Source organism: Drosophila melanogaster, chromosome X (assembly GCF_000001215.4).
Source record: "Drosophila melanogaster chromosome X".
NCBI classification, from domain to species: Eukaryota; Metazoa; Arthropoda; class Insecta; order Diptera; family Drosophilidae; genus Drosophila; species Drosophila melanogaster.
The window spans coordinates 13,462,960-13,488,923 of record NC_004354.4 but is presented as its reverse complement, the minus strand read 5'-3'; the positions used below and the strand labels follow the sequence as shown (position 1 = coordinate 13,488,923).

Sequence of the window (25,964 nt, the reverse complement as noted above, 5' to 3'; positions counted from 1 at the left end):
AAATCAGCGTGCGGCTATGTCAGATGATAAAGGGGGATGTTATTTTAACCCCACTTTGGGCGCCAGGGGCGAACGTCGAACCAGAAGCGGAACGAAATGAGAGGCACAAAAGGCGGGGAAAATGAAAGGAAACAAAAAGCCAGCGTACTTCGACTATCGAGTACCTATTAAGCGCTGGGTATGCGTGTGATTATATTTCTTTGGGAATTTATTTGCACTTCCATTTAGATGTATGTTTCGTGCACTAAATTAAGTTATTAAAATCCTTTTTACATTAAATAAACTGTAAAGTATTACTTATATACTAATAGCTACAACTGACACCTAATATTAATATTTAATGTATGCACACTCTTCAGCTTCTGAAATACCCGGTATGCAAATTATAGCCAGCGGAATCCGAGCACGAACGGAACTTTTTAACCGAGGCTTGCAACCACACCGCCCACCACCCCACTTACATCCCCCCCCCCCAACTAAACCACCCACAACATTCCCCCCTCCACTCCCCTCACCCACACAGTGCGTGTTTAGTGGGTGGAATGAAAACGCGAAATGAAAATCTGCAGGCAAACTGTCAATTTGCAGCGAAAATTTGATTAGGGTTGACTGCATTTTCACTCAGATCTGCTATAGAAAATGCCATTGGGGGGGGGGGGGGGATGAGGTTGGTGGTGGTGCTTACCTGGCGCACCTGGCTGCGGGAAATCGAGAATGCGAATGAAGGAGATTGGTGGAAACATGCTTGCAGTGTAATAAAAATGAAATTACACTTGGCTGAATAGTTTCTTGTAAATTGTAGTGGTATTTAAAAGGGGTCGCTAAAAGTCATTCACGGAATTTAGTAAACAGTTCAAGCAATTCATCGTTTGGTTCCTTCAAAATACCCTTCAAATACCATTCCAACATTCATGCGTATCAATGTCGTTTGCCCTTTTAAATTCATGTCGGGATTTATCAAAATTGATAAATAAAAAGATTTGGACAGGAATAATAGACGCTGGGATTACCGGGAAAAAGAAATGCTCAAAAATATAAGAAAAAAACCGAGAAGGGTTCTTCCCAAGCAACAGCATTTGGGGTGAAAAAATAACAATAAAGAATTCTAGAATATGTAAGAGAAAAACAGCAAATTAGAGACAGACATGAACTAAGTGGCACAACAAAGGATATACATTTTACACAAGGAGTTTAAGCCACATGGGTTTCTTTTTTTTTTTGTGACTGGTCCGAAATAGTTGCACAATTTAATTAAACATTATTTAAGTATTCTTTTGTAGAATTAAAAGTAAGATTTCGAAAAATAAATGTTTCCAAGTTTCCTGGAAATTTGTGCATATTGTTGTTGCTTGTATTTTTTTGTAGGTTTTTTTTTTTTTTTTTTTTTTGGTTCCGCAGAAACTTTTCGCAAGTATTGCAAACATTTTCATTCAGCTTGTGAAAATATTTGCAGAATATAATTTTGTGCAGTATGTTTACCAAACCACAAAGCCAGAGACATAAGCTTATAGCTCTTGAAAGGGAAATAAAAGGACACCGAGCAGAGCTCACATCCTGGCTGAAAGGCAGAAAGGCAGCAAGACGGCTAGCTAGGTAGACAACATGGGTTAAGGGGGCTGTGGACGAATATGGAGGCGTGGCTCTTGGGCCGGAGCATTGTTACCAACTTAGATTAAAAGTGATAGCCAGACAAACGCTCCTAGCAGCGGAACCAATTGAGAAAGCAATCGCAGCTCGGGACAATCAAAAAAAAAAAAGAAAAGAATAAAAACTGAAGACACCAAAAGCAAAGAAAATGTGAAGAAAAAAGCCAACAGGAACCGGGGAAAGTTAGGGAAATGGGTACGAGACAAGCAGACAAAACAAAAACAAATTTATAATTGAAATCAGTGTCAAGACAACCGTAGCAACAGCAGGAGCAGCAGGATCTGGAACAGGAGCAGCCAGGACAATTCAGGATGGCACTTAAGTCGAACGGCCAAAACAAGCAGAAGGCACTGAAAAACGGCGGAAGAGCCAAGTGCAAGATGCAGAAATTAGAGGCAATAAAAGCAGGGCAAAAAAAAATGTGAATCCCCCCCGACTAAGGAAGCGCACACAAATTAGCTAATGTTGAATAAGGCCCAAAGCCCAGCTCCGAGTCAAAACCAATTTTATTCCCTCAACTTTTGCAAGTTCTTGCCCAGCAAAAGACAGGAGCATGAAAAGGTTTTTAAACAAACATTGCCCTGATCTCCTTAAATTTGGCCAAGAAAGTGAACAGAAAAGTGTTAAGTTAACAAACACTTGCAAGTGAGATTTTAGCACGAGCTAAGAGTCACAAGTTCGAAAAGAGAAAAAACTTATTTAAAACCAAATAAAAAAACTAAGTAAACTATAAAATAACTAAGTCTAAGCTAATCTAAATAGAAGTGAATTGTGTAGAAATACATTTTGCACACCGATTTACCCTAAATTAATTGAGCGTAGCAATAAAAGAAAGCTTATCCCTGGAACCATATTTCATTGGCTGATTTGGGAAATGACACGGAAAAGCTCGCTACCGACGCGCAAATTGATTGTCCTTTGTGTCGGGGAAAAGGTGAGACAATTACTTACAAATCCAGTACCCATTTGTCCCACTCAGTCAGACAGTGAATCCCCCCTGCAGTCGGCGCTCCCGTTAAGATGGCTACTCAAAACTGGCAACTGGCTATTTGTTAGCATTTTGCAGTCATTACGCAATCCCCAGTAGCTGCTGCCCCACAGCGGGCAGACCATAGCCCTTAATTAATGGCCACTTTTGGGAACAGTTGGCAGTTTCTAATTTCAAATAAATAAAGGCAATCCCCACTGGCAAGCCGGAGGATCTATTCCCATTCTCCATTCTCCATTCCCCATACCCAATTCCATTGCCACACTAGCAACAGCATTTTTGCAGGCAGACAGACGGACACAAGTAGGAAATTCAACTACTCGATTTACCGGAATCAAATGGAAATTCTACACTCGCCAGGCATTTTATCAACATTTCGATCTGGTTTTTGTTTATTTATATTTTTTGCTTTTGATTTTCGCATTTGGTTGCAAACATTCCATAGCCGAATATTTCCGCTTGATTGCCACGTGTGGTAATTTCCTCGCCCCGATAAATTTGGGGCTTATCCCCATACCCCTCCCCACCCGCCACACGATTTGCCGCCCAGCCGCATCGCATCCTTTGTGCCATTTTTCATGTCAAAATTATTCAATTATTGGCGAAGCGAAGTAAAATAAACGAAATCTAAGAAAAAGGCAGACTTCCATATTAGCATAGACCGGTTGATTCCTTTTTTTTCCAATTCTTGAATATATTGATTTAGATTGCGGCAATCAAGTAGTATACATTCTTCAATAAATATTGGTAATATGTATAGAAAAAACTCTACATTTCGTTAGCTTAAAATGTGCTTTGAAAACATAACTTTTGGTGGTCTAACCCCTGACGCATATACCCCATTTTATCCTGGACTCGTTGGGCGTAAAGTCAACAATATGGTTAGTGCTTGTATGTGTGTGTGTGCGTGTGTGCGGGTGCGAGAGCTGACTTCCGGTCGCCGCCATCTTGTGGGGGTCACATTTTCTGCATGCATTAATTTACAATTACGATAGACTGCCGACAGCTGCCTCCCCCATCCCTTTCCCTTGGCACCGCCATCCTGATCGGAATCTGAATCCATCCTTCTGGCCGGGTTACGCAAATTATTATGCGAGCAAAGGAATTAGGCAAAATTATATGCGGCTTCGTCTCTGTGTTTGTTCTGACCTTTTTTGCCTTGTGTTTTTGTGCTACATAACGATTTCGGGTTACAAAAAAACGACCCCGTTGGCATCTTGGCAGCTTCAGTTACTAAAAGCCGAATAATGTCCTTCTGCCGGACCCTGACAGGTGGGCGAATCTGTCAGCTCAAAGTTCCTGCAACGACGTCCAGACAGCTTGGGCAATTAAATGAATCCCTATCAAAGGATAAATGTGCCCCTGCCCAAGTCTGCAGTCCTGGGCACCGAGTCTAAAGTCCAGAAACCACACGACAGCTGGTAAATGCTCGACCATTGGCGTCAATCAATTACTCTAGTTGAGAAAAACGCATCTGCGGTGCTACACAAGGATATCAAGCGAACAGGGGGCGTGGCCCTGGTATCTTGGCCGGACAATTGAGTGTGTTGTTCTTCCAGTGAACTTGGGAATTTCATTATTTAACAATTTTAAGAGCAAGCTTTAAAGTTGATTTGTTTGGATTTTTATTAAATAGAAATCTCAGACCCATTTATGTGGGTTTGTTTTTTAAAGAACTTCCATTTCGAGTAATCATTTACACATTTACTTGCTTTGCAAAATGAATCGCTGAAAATCCACAGACAAATCGATTGAAATCGCGACTCTTTGAGCCCTTTAACGATTTCCAAGGCACTTAAAGTTAAGCAGACAAAAAATCGGCCAATTAAGCTCGACTCGACTCGACACAAAGGACACACTTGTGCATATTGGTAAATAAGCTGGCAGGTACAAGCCAACTCTATATATGTAAATAGGATGGCATTATGGAAGATTCTCCAACTTTGTGCATTTATGCCATGTTGACCAACTTGGCCGACTGCCACAAATGTGCGACAAACAAAATAAAAAACAAAAAAACAAATATATGCAAAAGAAGGGTAAGAGTAATGCCGCGTAACTGTCGTCCCTTTCACACGACCTTGACTGCACTGCAATATATATGTGCACATATACGTATGTATGTATGTGCAAAAGTGGAAAAAAAGCACCGTCTAGGCGAAAAGTTTGTGACTTGTTTTTGTGCTCGATGCGAAAAATGTGCGAGTTCGAGTCAATTAATTACAGGCAGGCGAACACAGAATTCTACCCAGGCCCAAGCACATACACACGCACATGTACATCCCATGCGTGCATACATACATACACATGCGTACATCATCTTTGTGCGCGGCTTTTTGTAGCATACAATTTGGGGCATACTCTCACACACACTCACATTTTTTCATGCTCGTACATTCAGGATTCGAATTTTTATGGACAAAAGCGAAAATGTATGCATTCGACTTGTGTGCGGAATTGGTAACACAAAGGACCGCAAATGCCATATGGCCATATAGATGATGATCCAACATACCAGCCGATATATCTTCCAGCCTCCCAGTCCATGTGAGTGCGTATGTATGTATGTGTGTGCGTACGCATTCGCATAAATAAGCAAACAAATGAACGTCTAATGAGGTCAGAGAACGGGGCAATGGCCATGTCCCGCCCAATAAAAGTTACACTGCACATGTGTGAAGATGCTTACAACATTACACTGGCAGAAAATGTTTATCTTTAGCAAAATATTACTTATTAGATTTAACTAATATCTAAATACTAAAATGCTCAGAATATTATAAAATACTATCAATATTCCTTAATTTGATGTTTAGTTTTATAAAGAATACAAGAATTATCAATTATGATGTAAGAGAAGCGTAATTATTTAAATGTTTTTTTTGTACGTTGCATATATGGCACTTAGTTTCGAGAGTAGCTCGAACTTTTTTCCAGTGCAGACACGCACTTCATTCCTCCTTCCCCATCACGCATGCCTTTGGCTATGTTGTGGCACTTACCGTAAACTGCTTGGCCAACAATTAGCAACATTAGCAGCGAACAGCGTTGGCCGGGGATTAACCTTTGATTTTGCTGCTGCTGCTGCTGCTGCTGTTTGTGTGGCCGCTGCTGTGGTTGTTGTGCGCTGCAAGTGCTTCCTCTTCTTCGCATTTTGTGTGAGGTTTGCCAGCTTCAGTCTTATAGTCTCCGCCTCGCTCTAGCCTACTTGCACCCTCTCTTTCTGCTGCTCCGCTCGCAGTAAGAGTCCCTCACACGTAACTGTAAAATATAGTGAAGAAGAAGAACGGCAGGGATAAGACACGGATCGGAGAGAATGAACAAGATACAGTAAGGATACAGCCATGACCATAATAATAGTAGCTGAACAAAATTTAAATTATGGAACTTACATTAAAAATATTATGCAATATACACTTTGTTATGATGTAATTGTTAAATTAATTCTTGCTAAAATGTTTCATACGTCGTTTTCCCCAATTCAATGGTTTCATAAACTTGCCCCCCGCTGTACCAGAAGCTTCATAACGGAAATCCAATTGGAGCGAGTGTAAGACAATTGCTCGATTTTCTTCAAACAATTTTGCGCTCCTTTTTCGTCGCGCCAACAAATGAGTTTTTCCCCAAATTGAGTTTTCGCCGCTGGCGAAATGTCAGCACCAAAATAAATGATAATCCCATCAAGTGTTGGCAAATTGCAGACAAATGTATTGCAATTTGTTTGGAATTTGGTGAAGGATTATCAAAAATGCTAAAGGGTGCTTTCACTGGGGCGCTGATAGGGAATTTGAAAATTTAATTAATTTGCTCAGTTTGTTTTGAAAAAACAATATATAACAATATAATATAATTAAAATCAAAGGTATGGTTTATTGTGCTGTCTTGAAAATTCGATGCCCTGTATTATTGATAATTATTTTCTTTAAGTGTTCGTACCTAAGCTCCTTTGAAACTATCCTTTTTGCGACAAATATCGTCCTTTGTCGCTGACATCATTTGATGAAAGTGAAATCTTGGAGAACATAAAAACATAAAAAGAGAGCACACGCTGCACACGTACACCTCATTTTTTCGATTTTTCCGGGCCTTCGACTGCACCTGGATGACCCAAATGTGCTGGCATTTTTCTTTTTTTTTGAGTGGGAAGGGGGTTGCAGTTCAGCCCCCGAAAAGCGTCCCCTCGCCGCCCCTGCGGCGCCATAAAGCATGACCCAATTGAATTGTTACGCTCGTGCTAATAAAATTTTATGTGCGGCTATTATTAGGCTCTTGTGTCTGTTCGTGTCCTGCGGCTCCACAACAAACAATGTCACTGAGGGTCCTTTGGCCAGCCTATTTACACACGCAAAGTTGTCAAAAAAAAATAAAAAAAAATAGTCACGGTAAATATCCAACTTAAAACGGCTTCAATTCGCTTCAGCTCGCTATGTTTTTAAGCTGTGTTATCGTAACTGAAGTACCAATCCAAAATGTATTACTTAAAATTTCTCGTGCGTACTTTTTTTTATAACGTTATTAAAAACTATTTAGAAATAAAAATGTTTTTAATTCTCCCTTCTCTCCTTACAACACGAACTACCAACATTTATTCTCAGTGCCGTCTTATGTGACTTAAGTGTGTACTTTTCCTTGTTTTTGCGGTATTATTTTGTTCACGAGACTGTTGGAAATTTTATTTTGATACTGTGCTGATGCTGCTGCTGCTGCTGCTTTTAAGACGAAACTAATTTGTTTCCTTTATTGATTTTGGCGGTTCTGGATGAGGCACCGCTTTTCCGCATTTCCACAAATCGCCCGTCGCGACGGCGTCCAAAATTTATGCATAACTTTGCTCTTTCCGAATCTTTGATATCCAAACGCTTTGATTACACGCCCCGCCACCCAATCGTCCATTTAGCCATTCTTTACCCTCCGATTTTCCACTTTATTCTCTGCATGTTTTTCGCATTTTTTGCGCTTCAGTTGTCTTAGGCGATTCCTCGTGGCGTTAAGTACTCGAAAGAAAAAAGAACGCAGAAAAAACATGCCATCTAACAATGGGTAAGAATGGGGCGAAAACTGAGGCTACTTGAGAGCGGGAAAAATGCTGCCCCGCCCACACGATTTGCATGGTGGCGTCGAGACAAAAGGGCGCTAAAATTCCGTATAGGGATCATGGCCAAAAATGGGACATTGCCTTGGACTTTCATTAGGCCAAAAAAAAAAAAACGGGCAAAACATGGGAAAAGTGTGCGTTTGACGCAAATTTCTGGTGTCGTTTGTGGGCATGAAAAGGGTTTTCAGGATTTCGCCTGGCAATCGGTGGAATTTTTATTGCGGGCTCTAATTTCCTCAATAAAAGAAAGCTGCTCTTACGCCATGATTGAACCTAAAATTGAATAAAAATTTCTCAGTAAATACTATCGCATTACCATTGCATACAATTTACCCTTTATTTCACTTAAATATCGTAAACGACCTAATTCGAGTATATATATACAATAGAACCAAAATCAAAATATTGAAATGAAAATTCCGATTGTACTTTCAATGGCAAAGCGAACAAAAACTTTCGCACCAGCGCGGAGCCAAGTCACATATGTATATTCTCATCAATTTGCCATAATTTCTGCCCCCCGGCAAACTGCCATAAAGTGTCGTAAAGTGCATTAGAGCACACTTGGCATAACGCAGCCAACAATAAGGAAACACCAAGGAGCCAGGACATCCAGGACTACAGGACTTCAGCAGACTGACAGGAAGAGAGCAACAACAAGTCCAAATGTGCGGGTGTGCGCATGTGTGTGTGTGTGTTTTTGCATAAATATTAATGGTAGGCGGGGAGAAAATGTTGGGCGGGGCGGTGTGTTTGGCCGCAAGAACTGCGCCAGCGGGGCGACTAACACCTTCTGGCAAAGCAAAAAAAAAAAAACATGGGAAAAAAAGAGGAAAATGGAAGTGGGGGGGGAAAGACAAAAAGCGAGGAAAAACACAGAAGGGAAATTCCCCGCTGTCGTTTGCCGTTTTGCCATTCCTGCCCGATTCCCCATACTTTATGCCCATTTCTGATTGTTTATTAGTGCGGCAAAGTCCAACGGGTGCACCGCCCCCCCTCAAAAAGGGGGCGTGGCCATTGGGGAAAGGCATTTTTAATGCCCTGGTACATTTATTGGCGTGTTTTACGCGCCATAAACTGAAATTCATAAACATTTTTTATGCACTTACATGTGTAAATGTGTTCGCTTCGCTTTTGGTTTCCAGGAATGCATCCTGGGGGCTGAGTGTGTAGGGTTAAGGGCTCTACCAAAGGTAACATACACATATTTTTTGTCGAGGTGACGGCCCTGCTCTCTACGTGTGTGTGTGTGTGTGTATGGATATGTGTGTGTTTTTGTATGGGTGTTATCCTGCATTGCGAAAATGCGGCATAAAAATTCATTTTATTGCTTACGTTTTTGTATTGTGCTGCTACCCCGGCTTTGGACAACTGGGGGCATCTGGGGTTAAGGGGTCGTCTGTCTTAGGTGCAGTTCGGAATTATATATGAGCACGTAGGAGCAACAGTTTTTAGCCCAGTTACGGCTTTGAAATATGTAAACGAGCATAAGCATAACAAAGCATTTGAATACACTCTGCAGGAATATAAAACATCGCCATAAGAAAGCGGCATTTCAAATTACTCTAATAAGCAAACTAATAAAAAATGTTATGTATAGAACTTAAGTGCTTGTCTCAATCATATCCTTTCTATTTAAAACTAAGCCATTTGTAGACACTTATCTATGTATAATAGCTGTCTACAACATCTCCTTTATTTAAATCCAATTAATATCATGTTAACGAGCTAATAATACAATAATAAAATCACTTCATATCATTGCCATGATACACATTTATGGACCAAAGCTGTTGAAGTATTTTTCCACTTCACTGCCTCGGAAAATGCGGGATATGATCGAGAGGAACTGGATTTTTTTTTTTTAAACCTTTCCCTAATCGTTTCTCCGGCATACGGGCCGGGACGTCGCCCAGGTTGCCAACTGACGACAGGCCACTTGCCAAAAATGGCGACAAACCAGAGCGACACATTACGCATACGCATACGTACATTACGCATACGCAGCGTGGGTCGCCATGGGGAGTTCATGCATATGCAAAGGATGCGGATGCGGATGAGAACGAGGATGAGTTCGAAAGCGTGTGGGTGACACTGATAAGGGCATTAAGGACTCCACTGACTCTGCGCAGCGCATTCGAAATTGGCAGCACACTCGATTTGGTGTGCCATCTTGGGGTGATAATTGCGCCCGACCAAGAGAGTCGATAAGGTCAAAGGTTGCTCAGCGATCCAAAGAAATAGCCAAACAATGGGCAAAAGAAAATTGGCAAGAGCCAAAGTTCAGAGGCCAGCACCTGCACACAATTGGAGCCAAAGTTATGACCGAGACAAACAAGGCAGCACTCAGCGAAAAGTTCTTCCAAATACCACATTGATTTCAATATAATTAAACAGTTATTCACCATTGAATAATATGTATTCTTAGTAGTACTTATCATTTTCTTTGAAAGCTTACTCCCTCGCTTATTCTTGAATCATTTTTAATAATCCAAAGTGTATATTTTCTCAGTGAACAGATGGTCTGGGGGGAAAAGTGCCTTACTTGGAACGCTTTGCGCCGACTCATGTGCCATGAAAATTGTTTTCATTTCCAATTCCATTTCCAATTATTATTTTTATGTGCATTCATTGTCTGCCGGCCACGCATGATTTTATAGCCAAAGTGCTGAGTCAGCGGCGAGGGTAAAGGAAAATAGAAACACGCTCCAAGTCCACTGTACTTGATTAATTTGAACAAGTTCGTTTGAAAAGGGGGCCACCAGCAGCTTTCCCCCGCTTTCCCTCGCTTTCCATCTCAATTACCTACTTTATATTAACAGCGCTGTTTCACTCTTGACTGGCCACCAAAGGCGTCGTCTACCCAGACCCCAGCTCTCTCGTTGCCCGAAAAATCGGTTTTCCAGGATGCCATGACTTCATGCCTCGTACGTGTCGCTGGCGAGGAGATGATGACTGAGTCCTTGGAATTGAAACAAATTCGAACATGGCCCTGGCAAAATGGCAAAAACCTGCCCCGTCACATCTACATAAAGTAACAACGGCAACAACAATTACTGCCCATGAAAGCCAAGCGAAGAATCTGTTGACATGCCCATGGAACCGAAATTGAGTGCACCGTGTGGCGAATCTTCAGTAACTTGAACTTCAGTTCAAATGTCATTTAATTAGAATGGTAATTATATTAAAAATATACTCTACGAGCATCCTTTGTTTTGGTAGACAGCACATTGTGACAATTGTAAATAATTTTTTTTAAACAGGAATTTTTGTAAGCATACACACTAAATGTACAAATATTTAAATTGAGCTGTCCACTAATCGCTTAAGTATACAATAAGCTGGGCTCACACAATTTAAAGCTTACTGTTGGTTAGGCTAAGCCCAGCTAAATCTTCTTAAGGCCCCATCAACAAATGTGTGACACTTTCCAATTGGCAAGGACCAAAGTTCACCTTGAGCTATTCTCGCCGGCGGCAGTGTTAAAGTTTTATTTGCTGGTCCCACTTCAGGCACTCCTTGACTTTTGGGGCGCACTCGAGGGCTGGGCTTCGCAACCACTGTGCGCTTAAGAGGCGTTGAAATTAGCCCGAACCCACCGTCAGGTCACCACCACCCAACCACAGGGACACCAGCCCCCCCCCCCCCCTTTGCCAGCCATAGCCACCCACTGTGCTGTGGCAACACCCACAAATTTTGCGCCGCCATCATCATCTTCATTGTCGTCGTGCGACGACGGCGTTGTTCAAGTGGCGCTAGATAAATGCTAAATTCATGTCTGGCGGGCGCCCAACATTATTAGATGGGTGGTTAGGCAATGGACGCCCACTCCACGGCCTTGGGAACACACGCTTTAGTGCACATTAAGACTTGTTTACGAATTTGCTTCAAACACGAAATTAATTTGTAAAATTTCGAAATTCTCCCCTGGCAAACAGAATGATGCTGCGCGTGGAGGGGCCAAAACCAGTTTGGATGGGCCGGGGGACGCACTTTAATTAGTGCCCAGTCCATGGCTTCGCCGCTTTACATCTGCCCAGGATTGTTCAGGACAACCGAGTGATTTTGTTGTTATTTAGCCAGCTTGCAGAAATTCCCAACCTCAATGGACCCAAAGGACGACAGCATGTTGGCCACGTTTCACATTCCAGTGTCTTAATCTGATCTCTATTTTTTTGTTTTTTTTTTTTTTTGGTGTTTCTTTCTTTTTTTTTGGGAGGCGGGTCCTTTATTTTTTGGCACGCACTGCAGTTTTATCCAATTTGTATTTATAGCAGACGGGCTGGATGAAAAGGACGAAAAGGACGCAAGGAATGCTCCCGGGGCCCAAACCTCAAAATCATGATTGATTTGATTTCATTAGAGCGAAAATATTCCCGGCATTTCATGTGTCATTTTTTCAATATTTCGTTTGTCACTCGTAAAGCAGGAAATGCGAGGAGCCTCGTTGATAAATTTTTCAAAAAGCCGCACAAATTCAAGATTGTCGATCGGAGACAATCAATTTGTGACTGACAAATGCAGTATGATTAAATGAATCAGTTCATATATCAAGCTCCTTTTAGGCAGTGTAATAAATATGTCAGTCGCTGTGGCAAACTGATTTCTGCATATACATATATTTTCCCTTCTGTCTGTTGCCTTGGCTCCTGCTGAATTCGTGATTTCCTTCGACGTTGCCTTGTTTTATATTCCACTTTACTTTACTTTACTTGATTTTGTTTTATTTTTGCCACCACGGGCGAGAGCTTTCTTCGCTTTGATTTGCTGGCTTGCCAGCTGACTTAAGCTAAATTTTCTATAAGAGACAACAAACGCCCTGAATAACAACAACCAAAAACCCAGTCGAGTTGTAAAGCTCAAACAGCAACATCCAAGATACCAAGTTTGCCAAAAATTTTGGACGGATAATCGCAATATGTGGAAAACGTTTCCCACGAGATTATAAGTTAGCAAATAAGTTTAAGCGCTTTCGATCGACAGGACATTGTTGCAACTATTGTAGTGTGTGCGGATCAAATTTATATTCTAGGATATAAAACTAACAAGTTTGAAAAACATTTAGCTGGTTTATCTGTGGGGCACCACTTTAAAAAAATATGTGAAATATTTCTGGCTTTTTAAATAAACTAATAGGGCATTCAATTAAACTGCTTTGCAAACAAATGTTAGTAAATCACTTGATGCAAACTTAACGTTGACTTTGTACATTTTTCCATTCTACTTCGCATTTCAAAGCGAAGCTAGCAAAATTGATGAATTGGTTAGTAATTCCCCCGGGCGGATACTTAAGTCAAGACCAATTATATTTGCTCTATGTTAAGCAAACATTTATGCCAGAAAATAATGGCGCAAAGAGAAGGAAAAGCATTTCATAAAAAAAAAAATGTTCGTTTCTGCACACTTGTTTTTGAATATATATTTTCATAAATACATACCATACCAGTTGGTCGAAACTTTTTGCTTATTATGCTTGGCATAAAGAGTTCGTATATATTCATGTTATGTGCTGGGGGTGCATGTGTACATAATGATATTAAGTATATGAAAAGTATATGATACAGTGGCTGACAATATTTTAGAAACGCGAGTTATATATGAGACCTTCCATCAAGTGATACCCATTTTTATTTTACCTTTTTTTATTTTTATTATTTTATCATTATTTTCGTTATTTTCATTTAAGGGTATCATATAATGTTTTCTTTTTTTTTGCCAAGAGTGTTATAACACAATGTCATTGCCACATTTGGTGGCTTACCACTTGGTTCGAGTTTTTGGCTAATTCAGGCGCCTTGGCACCCCGAAAGCTTCATTAAAACGAAAAGAATGCAGAAGAGGGGAACTTGGTGGGGGGGGGGGAGCTTAGGATTGAAGAAATGAGCGGGTTTTCGGTGGATAGAATCTTTAAAGCCTCGCCAGCCATTTATCAACTGATAGCCAAGTTCTGCGTGTGCCAAGCATAAAAACTAACTTTTAGCTACTTAAAGTGAACTTAAAAACATGAAACAACTCCCTAGTGAACTGCTTCATTTCCCAAAGCAGCGACAAGGCGACAGGACGCGAAAGAGACGGGCGATGGGGCTGCGAAAGAGATAGTAGTAGCAGTGGCGAAGGGGACTGGTTTTTGGGCGGCAAAGTTTTCGTTTAAGTAAATACTACCAGACAGCAATCTACACTAGAAGAAAACTTTGCTTCGATACTACAGCAAAAAATATTTGTAATCAAATATAATTAATATATATATATACATATAAATTTATCATTTTATTTATCATTTAAATATAAATAAAAATTGAAAACTCCTAGAATTCCCAAGCTTGAATGCAAATCGATTGGGATTCAAAAAACAAACTCAACGAGGTATGACATTCCATTTTTGGGTCATTATTTCTAATGTTTTGATCAAAACTCCAAATATTTTTTCACAAAAAATCTGGGAAACTATTTTTGGCAAAGAAATCAATTTTCAAGTGGGGTTTTTTTGCTATAACTTGACTAAAAATAGTCACAGAACAAAAAGAAGTACCATTTTATACTCCTTACAACCAATACTAACAACCCCTTTCACTTTTAAACTGATTTTGTAAAATTAATTTTTGGCCAAATTTTCGCATTTTTTGTAAGGGGTAACATCATTAAAATTTGCGAAAAATTGAAAAATCCTAGAATTCCCAAACTTGAATGCGAATCGATTGGAATTTAAAAAACAAACTCAACGAGGTATGACATTCCATATTTGGGCCATTATTTCCCATTTTTTGATCAAAATACCGATTATTTTTACCAAAATCATTATCCTATTTTTTGTGAAAATAATATTCGATATATTGATCAAAACATAAGAAATAATGGCCCAAATATGGAATGTCTCTGGACAAATGCAAGTTCCTCTTTTCAAAACAAGACAGTTGGTAAGCTCTTCTCCCAGTGAAGAACGAGTTCTGGAAGTGGAGAGGGATGGATTGGGAGACAGGCTATGGTGTTGGGAATTGTCAGTTCGGGCTGCTCTCGTGGACACGTTGAACGTTTCTAAATTCAATTTGCAAAAGTTGAAAGCTAATGACGACGCCCGAAACTAAGTGGCCACTTGATTTGACTGAAATTGGAGCAAAAAATCCTGGCGTTCTACCCGACCGTTTTCGGAAAACCCTTTCGCTTTCCCGGAAAATGTTCAATGCTGCGCGGCTAAGTGCAAGTTTAAACTTGTCAAACGGCTGCGCTCCAAGTGTCAGTCGTGGGTGGAAAACGAACCCTTAACCCCGCACGTTCGGTATATTTTCCGCCCCTCTTCAATACCAACTGGCTAACATTTTCCATTTCCACACCTACCACCCGCCGTCAATTTCTTATTCGCTGCCTTTTAATAAATGATTGCGATTCGAGTAGCGAGCGGTCCACTGAGTTGTTGGCCACTCAACTATCCATTTTGCCCCACTTCGCCCCACACACCATCGCCGCCAACCCCTTGCCACAATCACCTGCATGACATTTGCAAAAGTTCTTTACCTCTCGCTTTTTCCGCTCGACTGAAATATGAAGTTCTGCCAATAATTTTTGGCTGTAAGCGAAAAATGCACTCGGTGACACAGCAGAAGCTCAAGGGATACTGTCCAGTAATGGCCATAATGGAAACGGTTATAAACGAAATAATAGCCGAAACAATAGTTGAAAATATAGTGGCTGTGAAGTCGTAATTATTTATTTCAATAATAATAATTGTAACAGCATTTTGGGGGTTTTTTTTTTCAAAACGAAATGTCTGAAGTCTGGATCTGCGTATAACTTTTAAAATGAAAGCTAGTTTGAAATGCTCTTCACTAATTTACAAATTTTCCTCTTTACCAAGTAGCAGTGGTCAGTGGTAGTCGAAGGAAAAGCTTATAATTATCACATCAAATGGCTTTCCCCTTTGCCACTTTTCCAGTTCTCCGCATTTTTTCCCGATTTCCCTTGAATGCCTCGAAAATGATTCGAACATGGTAAAATTACCCATAATTGTCACTGCCTTTTTGCAGCCTTTATTATGAAGCCTCGGTTTTTTCTTACTTGCCCGCTTCGTTCATCATGTCGTTGGGGGATCTTCATAACCACTTTGGGTGACTTTTGTTCCGAGTCAACAGCATGGAATGGTTGCAGTGTGAAAAATTCATTTAAGCAGTCGCTAAACTCCGGCATCATATATCATCCTGGACAGAGGAGAAACCAGGACCGCAAAGCAAAGGGGGCGACAGGATGAGCACGCGGTGAAGGGACGAAGAGCAGTGCAAGGCAAAGGAATGGTGAAATTGGCAAGGAGCCCGGTGGTTCCGAGGAGGAAAGGACCTGGTCCTGTCCTAGCTATATACTTGCGGCCACGCTCGGCGCGCCTAGTTCATAAATCATTAGGCTCGATTGTCTGGCTAACACGCTCAGGTCCCACTTCTCTCCCACAACACTGGGAGAAAAGTAGGCAGACAACGCCAAATTTACATGAAATAAATATATATACCGATACAGAAACCAAAAACAAAATATGTGGTAATACTATAATTGCATATAATATATATATATAAAGATAACATGCAAATGTTTGAAGCTTATCTTTGCCACCACAAAGTTTCTATCAATTTTTCTATGTGTTATTTTTCCGTGCTTGCCTGGCACACACTAAATTAATAAAGCATTTTGCTATCTCCCACAGTCCCATCCTCGACCCCAAAAATAGCGACAGAAAAAATAACCAAGGAAGCAAAATCCAAAGTAATAAGAAAGGTAAGCCCCAAAAATTGCAGCCTCAAAAAAAGATAATAAGCAATGAATTATCCTACACGCAACGAATTTCAAAATCAACCTGAACTACTACACCCATACCAACGTACAGCTACAGCTATATCGCCATATCGTGCTACATATGTAGATGGGTGGTGTGTGTCCTTTTGGAATTTATCGCACGTTACGCCTGATGCTGAGAGTTGTAATTTTTCATGAACAACCCGGGGAAACACGCAAGTGGAAAACGCTGAGCGAGATGAGAGTGGCGGGTGGTGGGATCAGGCGAAGGACCAGCCCGGGATGGATATGGACAGGGACCTGGAACTGCAGATGGAGCTGGAGATGAAGATGGAGCGACAGTGCCTCACATGACTGACAAACGATCCAAAGGCAAAGTGATGCCAGCCAGCCACCAGACAAATATATTTCATTTGAAATATCATTATATGATTGAAGATTTGATCTGTGATTTTATACGAATATTTTACACATCAGCTACTGATGAACGATTCCATTTCATATTTTTATAATGAATATACAATGGTATTTTATATATAAATCAATCGAGTGGTGTTTTTAAGAAAGAGGTAGCTTAAATGCATTTCAAACAAACTTTATGACTAGTGACAATATAGCATATCACCACTGACACTTTTGTCGCCCTTTCGCATATGTAAGCAAAACAGGTGCGTTAGTGAGTGTTAGCACGTGTCTGTGTGCGGCAGTGTGTGGTGTGTGACGACGACAACAAACTTCATGAAAAGGATAAGCTGAGCGAACAACTCCACACGCGCGCACATAATGCAAGATTAATTTCTGATGTCGTTATAAATAAAAGCCCGAGTATTTTATAGCCACCCCATGCAAAGTAAAGAGAGAAGAAAAATGCAAAAGGCCACTCCACAAAGTCCAAAGGAATTTGCCAGCAGTGGACAAAACACTCAGTCTCACACACGCACACACGCGCACACACACACATGCATAGAAGAGTTAGGTAATACGGGGCGTATACGCAATGTCAATGGACAGCATGCAAAATGGGGCGGCAAACCGAAACCAAAGTCAACGACCACAAGAATAATGTTGCATTTTATTTCTCCCGACAGTAATTCGCGGACGGAACGGTTTTTGTTCACATAATCGGATTTGCGCACAGGCAGACACAACCGAACACCCACCCACCCACACACACACACAGACGCACACATACATTTAGCAATTTGGCCAAGAGACCATCATAAATTCCGCCAAATGACAAAACACATTTAAATGCGTTTTCTTCCATTCTCTGTGTCACTTGTCGGTCGTTCTGGGCCAACTTTCGAAATGGTTAACTAAGGAATGCATAATTGGTTCATTAAGGGCCAACGGGCATGACTCTGACCACTTAAAAAACCCATTTGAGCACAAATTGAATGCTATATAATTCAGTTGAATTAGCGGTCTAGAAAATGAAATTGTTAACAAAAAAAAAAAGGTAACAAAATGTATTGAATATAAAATCTATCAACATTATACAATCCTTTTAATAAGCTAGGACATTACCTCTAGATATTTATTAACTCAAATGATGCACACGTTTTAGATGGCTGTGTCACACCATCAAAATGTGATAATCTTCAAATTCAGAAACAATTTGCTAATCAAATAGATACCGGCAAAGTTAAACCCATTAAATTGATGCAGTTTTGGTCGAGTTATGAGCGAGCAAATGTTCGTGGATTTGAGTGTAGCGTATTTGCCAGCAATCTACACCTCTCTCTCTATATACTCCGATTGCAATCCATTGGCCAAAACAATTTTAACATCCGCTCGGCGAGCATTAAAAATTAATAACTACACACAGAATATAATTCCCACGAACGGCGGCCGGGAAATCCAATGAATTTTCAAATATATTGAAATGTGCGGTCAGTTTATGGAGGGAATGCCGAGGTATGGCATCTGTACATACACACTCGCTGGTTGATAAACCGTTTTGTCTGGGCAATTATAAATGCATAAATGAATATGGCGTTGCGAGTAACAAGCAACAATTTTTCATGCCACATTTACGAATTATTATACCAGACACACCCACATCCACACTCGTACACACGCAAACAGACACACACACACACACACACACACCTAGGCTAATCAAATTTTCCAGGTGCTAACTGAATTTTGCGATAGAGGGAAAGCGAGCGGTGTAGTAGAGCAGGTATTCATTCAATTAGCCAGAGTGAGGATATACATCAATGTTCCACAGCTGCGGGCCCAACTTTCTCCGCCTTTCTCCCGCCCTGTCTCCACCGCACTTACCCCTCCATCGCCGCACTCTTTTCAGTCCCTTAAGTGGAAGGTTGATGAACTGAAATGAGCCAGTAAACGAGAAGAATGAACAGTGAGCACAACTTTGGATCGCCAAAGGAGCTGGGTTAATTTAGGGAATTCTATCGGATGGCATTAATCAATAATGCAATATGTAAGTATGGCTATCAATTAAGTCCAGTAACAATTCATCAGTATTAACCGAGTGCAAACCGAATTCCTAACCCATAGTTTTTTGCAGTGTTCTGGAGCAAAGAAGAAAAAGGAGGCTAAGCGATGGCCGGCTCACCTGATGACCTGTAAGGCATATTCAGCACTTTTGGCCCATTGTCCGTTTTCCTACCTCATTCGCTCTCCCTTATAAGCCTGTCCGCTTGTCTGGCTGGCAGGACAATGTATTTAGCTTCTACTTGGGTCCTCGGCTAGCCATTCATTTTAATGTCCTTGTTGGTGTTGCCTATCCTGTTGTTGTTCTTGCCGGACGACCAGCCTCTAAGTCCTTCTAATTGTTGCCATTTTTGTTGCATTTCTCAATTTGTTTGCACACTTATCACATGGAGTTCCTAACGTCCGGACATTGCCATCTAAAAATTTGGTCCAAGCCTAGTTTTCATTAGCTCACCAAGCGGGTGCAAGATCCTCATGGAGCCACTTCAATTGAATGAGTCTAATGAATAACTCACGAAAATCATTGACTCGAATTTGTAGTAGAGTTGTGTACTCGAGACAAATGTAAATTTAGATAACTTAAATATACAAACAATTTTATTACTTCGATGATTTTAGCAAATGTGTGTGCCACTTTATGTTTTATATATAAGCAATTTATAATGGGCCATATTTGAGAAAGGAAAAACCGAAACATTCATATTAATGATGCAATATTAATCAAATTTAATTACCACATTTTAGCCGCCGTTTACAGAAGTTAATATTCTAATACAATTTCACGTGTCTCTTTTATTTTTGATCTGTCCTTTAGCTTGGTTCAACAGCGACTGACTGCCGCGCTCTCTGCAGAGTGGCGAGTCGATTAGTCGATAAGTTTCTCGATAATATTTGTATGTTAAGGATGGGTGTATGAGTGTATAAGCTTATGACTAGATTGGCTATGTATAATTAGGTATGTATGACTAAGAGTAAAGGAAGAGGGTAGAAGGAGCAGCCTACTACAACTCGGCCGTCCTGACAACTAGATCTCCCGATCGTAGGATTTTATAACAATTAACGTTTCTTAAAGCTAAGGGTCCTGTTTCTTATTTTATTCTTCTTAGTGGAGATACTTTTGAACGGTCTTAAACATTTTTTTGGTTTTCTTTTCTTCTTGTTTGTTTTCTTTGTTTTACAATTGCTTCTTAAATTATACTTTCGATTTCGTACAGAGTTTCTTAAATTATACTTTCTATTTTGTACAGAGTTTCTCAAATTATACTTTCTATTTTGTACAGAGTTTCTCAAATTATACTTTCTATTTTGTAGACTCTTAATTTTTCTTTGCCAGTGTTTTATATTCTGTATGCTCCATACACCCCGGTAAGGATTGCGAGAAATTTGAAATCCATCAACATCTTCCAGAAGGAAGCGATCATTTTTGAGAACTTTGCTTATGACATAGGGTCCTTTATGCTTTGGAATTAACTTCTTAGCTATGCCTGTTGTTGAGTCAAAATTTTTAACCATGACGTAGTCGCCTTTTGTGAACACTCCTGATCGTTTTCGTTTTTTGTCAACATATTCTTTATTGTATGCTTGTGCTATTTTCTGACTTGCCTCGCCTTTATTTCTAATACTTTCTAAATCTCTTTCTTCAATCGTTTCTCCAATTTCCTCAATTTTTTCTTTTAACTCATCCATAATTTGTCCTTTTTGTTGTAACCCAAATAACATTATGCTAGGATACTGTTTAATGCTGCGGTGTAGTGTATTGTTCAGGGTATATTCGACCTTTTCTAAGACTAAGTCCCAGTGTAGACCTTGATCAGGTTCAATTAACTTGCTAATCATTGGACCAAGACTTCGGTTTATACGTTCAACTTGACCGTTGGCTTGTGGCGATCCTGTTGCAATTTTTATGTGTTTAACATTGCATTCTTTCAAAAATGAGTCAAAATCGCCAGACGTGAAACATGCTCCTCTATCTGATATGATACACTTAGGCCTACTGTATGCTCTGAAGTAGTCATTTAACGATTGTATGACTTCTTTTGTGTTCGTAGTTTTTGTTGCGTATAGTCTGACAAACTTTGTGAATGCATCTACTATCACTAGAATATGTTTCTTCGGTCTAGCCAAGTCTACTGGACCATAATGGTCAATATGGATTATTTCAAAAGGTTTGTTTCCCTTAGGTATGTTGTGTAGAAATCCTTCTGTTTTTCCTGTTTTGGGACTGAATGAAATACATTTTAAACAGTTGCTGATATGTGTGCTACACTTCTGTTTTAAATTTGGAAACCAATAGTTTTTCATTATAGCTTCTATCATTTTGTCTCTTCCTACGTGTCCAAGTTCGTTGTGATATTTGTATAACACTTGTTCTTCCATTTCTATCGGAACGTAGAACAGCAATCTATTTTCATTTGTCTTTTTGTAAACTATACCATTTCTCATCTCATACAATTTATTTTCTGTGTTTTCTAACAATTGCCTGATTTCTTTTAATTTTGTATCTTTCCCTTGACATATAACTAGATTATCTTCGAAACTGTTTGTTTGTATTACCATAATATTTGTACACCTACTCAGTGCGTCAACATGTTGCATGCGGCTACCTGCCCTATGCACAATTTCAAAATCATAACCTTGGAATTCTAAAGCCCACCTGGCTATCCTAGGGTTTAGCTCTTTTTTGCTTAGGGTCAAAATTAATGAGTTGCAGTCGGTGACTATTTTAAATGTCCTCCAATGAAGATAAACTCTAAATCTACGTAACGAATAAACAATGGCTAAAGTTTCTAACTCGAAACTGTGGTATTTTGATTCAATATCTGTTGTCCGTTTTGAAAAGAATGAAACTGGGTGCCATTTCTGGTCCTCCTTCTTTTGCATAAGTACAGCACCGAATCCAGAAGAACTTGCATCACAATGCAATTCTGTTTCGTGTTTATGGTTGTATATAGCTAAGACCGGTGACTGTATTAATTTATCTTTTAACATATTAAAACAAATCATTTCTTCACTACCAAATTTGAACGGTTTATCTTTTTTTAGAATGTCATGCAATGGTTTAGCTAGTCTAGAAAAATCTTTTATAAACCGTCGAAAATATGAGCATAATCCCAAAAAACTTTGTACTGTATGAACATTATTAGGTATTGGGAAATTTTTTATTGCCTCGATTCCTTTGTCATTGGGCATTATGCCGTCTTTATTTATTATGAACCCAAGATATTTTATACTTGATTGCATAAACTCACATTTGTCTATTCTTAATTCAAGTTTATTTTCAACTAATCTTTTAAAAATTTCTTTCAACGTTTCTAAGTGTTCGTTTATATTTTCGGTTGCCAATAGAATGTCGTCCATATATACTACTACTTTGTTTTCTCTAATCATATCAGCAAAAATTTTGTTAACAAATCTTTGGAACACAGACGGGGCGTTTTTGAGGCCAAATGGCATTCGCAGCCACTCGTATTGGCCTAATGGTGTAACGAAAGAGGTGTATTTTATTGATTCTTTTTTAACATGCACGTGGAAAAAACCGTTTTTAAGATCGAGTTTGGTGAAAACAGTTTTCTCATTCATTCTATCTAACAAGTCATCTATAAGAGGTAGAGGATAGTTGTCTTTCATTGTCATTTTATTAAGTTTTCTAAAGTCGACGCACATACGTAAGTCTCCAGTTTTCTTTTTCACTAAAACAATAGGCGATGCATATTCCGAGTCGCTTGGTCGTATAAATCCGTTTTCCAAATATTCGTCTAATAGTTTTTGTAACCTGTCTTTTTCTGTGTATGAAAGCCTCCTAGGAGAACAGCTAAACGGTTTCGGGTTTTTCAAACACAATTGTATTTCACTTCTAACTGTCGGTTCATTTGGCCTTTTTGCATTTATATAAAAATTTCTAAACAACCTATCGAATTCTAGTTGTAACCTATTGCTAACATTTTCTCCTATTTTGTATTCTAACTCACTTTCAGTTACATGACATATTCTTAGTACTTCCTTATCAAAGTTGTGATTTAATTGTTCGTAAACGTTTTTATCTTTTGGCAATTTAAAACTAACGATTTCTTTTGAAGTGTTAACAATTTCATCTTCTGATAATTTTGATTTACTGACATTCTTTTGTTGATTAACTATTTCATCTCTTAACGATATTGGACCAGTTTCTTTATGCTGTTGATTAACGATTTTATTTTCTAACGATTTCGGACTAATAGTTGCATTTTTAAACGATTTTGGACTAACAATTTCATTCTCTAACGATTTGGGGCTAACAATTTCATTTTCTAACGATTGTGAACTAACAATTTCATTCTCTAACGATTTTGGACTAACAATTTCATTTTCTAAAGATTTCTCAGGACTATCATTTTCAGTAAACATTGATATTTTGTTTATTTCCATGGGTTTTCTCAACGCAATCATTCCCAAGGTGTACGGGTCTAAATTTAAATTGCATGCAGTTAAAAAATCTCTGCCGAGAATAACATTATACCTCATAGACTGGTCGCAAACAATGATTAAACGAAAATATATTTTTATTGATCCTTTCAATACATAACATGTGGTTTGTCCATGTGTTTTGAGAATACAGTTGTTTAAACCAAAATAGCAAGTATTAACTAGGGCTAACTTCATTGTCTCGTTAATAAGTGACTTTTTAATGATAGATATAGGACTGCCAGAGTCTATGAGGCATTCTGAAATTATGGGCTTATAAGCATTTTCAAAAAAATTAATTTTAAACCATCTTACATAATTATTAGATGAAACGCTCTTCCTTGTGGGACATTGTGCCACCAGGTGTCCAAGTTGTCCACAGGCGTAGCACGAACCTGGTTCACGTTTGGGCTTCTTGCAGATGTCAGCTTTGTGTCCTCTTGAATTACAGTTTGCGCATCGTATGGCATCTTTGTAGTCGGTTGGCTGTACAGGTGGCTCCCTCCGAGCTGGCAAACGGATGTTCGAAAATGCGCGTAGCATCTCCGATGGAGTAGAGAAGCATTGAATCCGTGCTTGGGTACGGAAATTTTGTAGCGGTATGCCCTCTATCATCTGGTCCAGTAGTTCGTCGTCGTCGATGTTTATCCCGTTTGAGAGAGCCATCTTCTCGTCGTAATAACTGCAGAAATTCTCCTCGGTTTTCCACTTGCGACTCTCGAATTTTCGCCGGATCTCAGCCTTGGATGATTGCTCGCCAAAAGTCAATGACAATTGATCAAGCAAATTGTCAATTGGTTCGATCAATCGAGCAGGGTGCGCATGTAACCAGACTTGCGCGTTTCCTTTAAGTTTAGTGATGAGTAAGATGCGTAAATGGTTGTCATCGATGTTGAAAGTGCGTGCGATATTTTTGACCACTGTTATCCAGGCACGCGCGCAAGTTTTCCCATCGTAATCGGTTATCGTCTCTTTGGCGAGAGCGAGAGCATCAACTGGAAAACGCTGGCTCTCCGCTCTCTCGTTGGATCGCTGCGGCGAGTGAAATGTTGTGTTCTCTTTTGTGGCGCCAGCCTGCGTAAACTGCGCCGTCTGGATAACGGAACTAACTGTAGCCTTGCTTTGCTCTGGTTGTTGTTGTTCTTGGAACTGCAAGCTCGATCGTGTTCCGTTAAGCATTGCCTTCGCTTCTGCTAGCTCTGCGCGTAGTTGCTGTAGCTCGAACATGTTTGTCTCCCTCTCACTGCCAGTTTCGGTTGATTCTTTTCTGTTCATCGCATTCACACTTACGTGATCGGTGTTAATTTCACAATTCTGAAAATCCAGTGAAGAAAAAATGTCGTTTCCTGGTGGAGCGTTTTTCTGGGGGTGCTCCGGTGGACAATCGCCCCGAACTGCCGTTGGGATGTCTTGCAGCCTCGCGATTAATTCGGTTTTTGTGCCCTCCGTATTTTGGCCCAGAATACGTAGCCAATCTTTTAGGGTTGTCAGCGAAAAGTCGTTCAGGATGATTTTATCGTCCATTTTGGATTATTAATCCCACTTCTGAGATTTTAGCCGCCGTTTACAGAAGTTAATATTCTAATACAATTTCACGTGTCTCTTTTATTTTTGATCTGTCCTTTAGCTTGGTTCAACAGCGACTGACTGCCGCGCTCTCTGCAGAGTGGCGAGTCGATTAGTCGATAAGTTTCTCGATAATATTTGTATGTTAAGGATGGGTGTATGAGTGTATAAGCTTATGACTAGATTGGCTATGTATAATTAGGTATGTATGACTAAGAGTAAAGGAAGAGGGTAGAAGGAGCAGCCTACTACAACATGTTCATGGCTTTAAACACTACAGATGTTTTGCTGTTTGCACAGTTTTTCAACACTTTTTAACTCCCATAAATTTGTACACATCCAAGAAAACATATATCAAATAAAACCAGCAACATATTAAGCAGCAACGAAAACTTCGACCAAACCAAGCTCCTCGAACTAGTCAAAAAAAAAAAAAAAAATACGTAAACAGAGCGAGAAGTGCTCAGGACACAACATTTTCAGCGCTTAGTCACGCACAAAACTTTTTCGAATAATATTATCTGAAGAGGGGAAAAATAAAATAAAATAAAACTAAGAAAAACAGATACTCAAAACGCCCACGCGCCACGCCCACACGCTTAACAATTCAATTTGGGCGCCATAAAAAATGGCAAATGCGGCGGGACGAGATGTAGATAAACTTGGTACAAAGAAACCAACAGATAAAAACTGAATGGACTCCAAATTTGTTTTGGGTTTTCCCCAAAAACTTGCCGACATGTGAGTGTGTGTGTACTCCTTCATTTTTTTTTTTTTTTTTTTTTTTGAGTGTTCGAAAGTGCAGCAAACCGTTGCAAGTACCGCCAATCCAGTTCGCTTAAGTTGAATCCCCATTTCTGTCCGCGCGCCCGAAAAAGTTTAATTGTTCGCCTTGGACTCACAAAAGTCCCTAAAGCACCCGAAAGCCACCCCAATCCTACCAAATCCAGCCCAAAAGCCACCCACATCACACATTTCATTCGAGCGCTTTGT

General features: G+C 39.8%; 1 protein-coding gene across 2 annotated transcripts in view, besides 1 other annotated feature; it reads right to left on the bottom strand.

The window, feature by feature from the left end:
• The window catches only part of Neto (Neuropilin and tolloid-like), an 81,380-nt gene that overhangs the window by 38,359 nt on the left and 17,057 nt on the right, over positions 1-25,964 (bottom strand). For both annotated transcript variants that reach the window (NM_001298282.1, NM_167371.2), the window contains exon 3: positions 5,638-5,896. In NM_001298282.1, the coding sequence (NP_001285211.1) occupies positions 5,638-5,788 (151 nt within the window). In that variant the 5' untranslated portion in view covers positions 5,789-5,896. The remainder of the gene's footprint in view (positions 1-5,637; positions 5,897-25,964) is intronic.
• Positions 19,705-25,224: a mobile genetic element.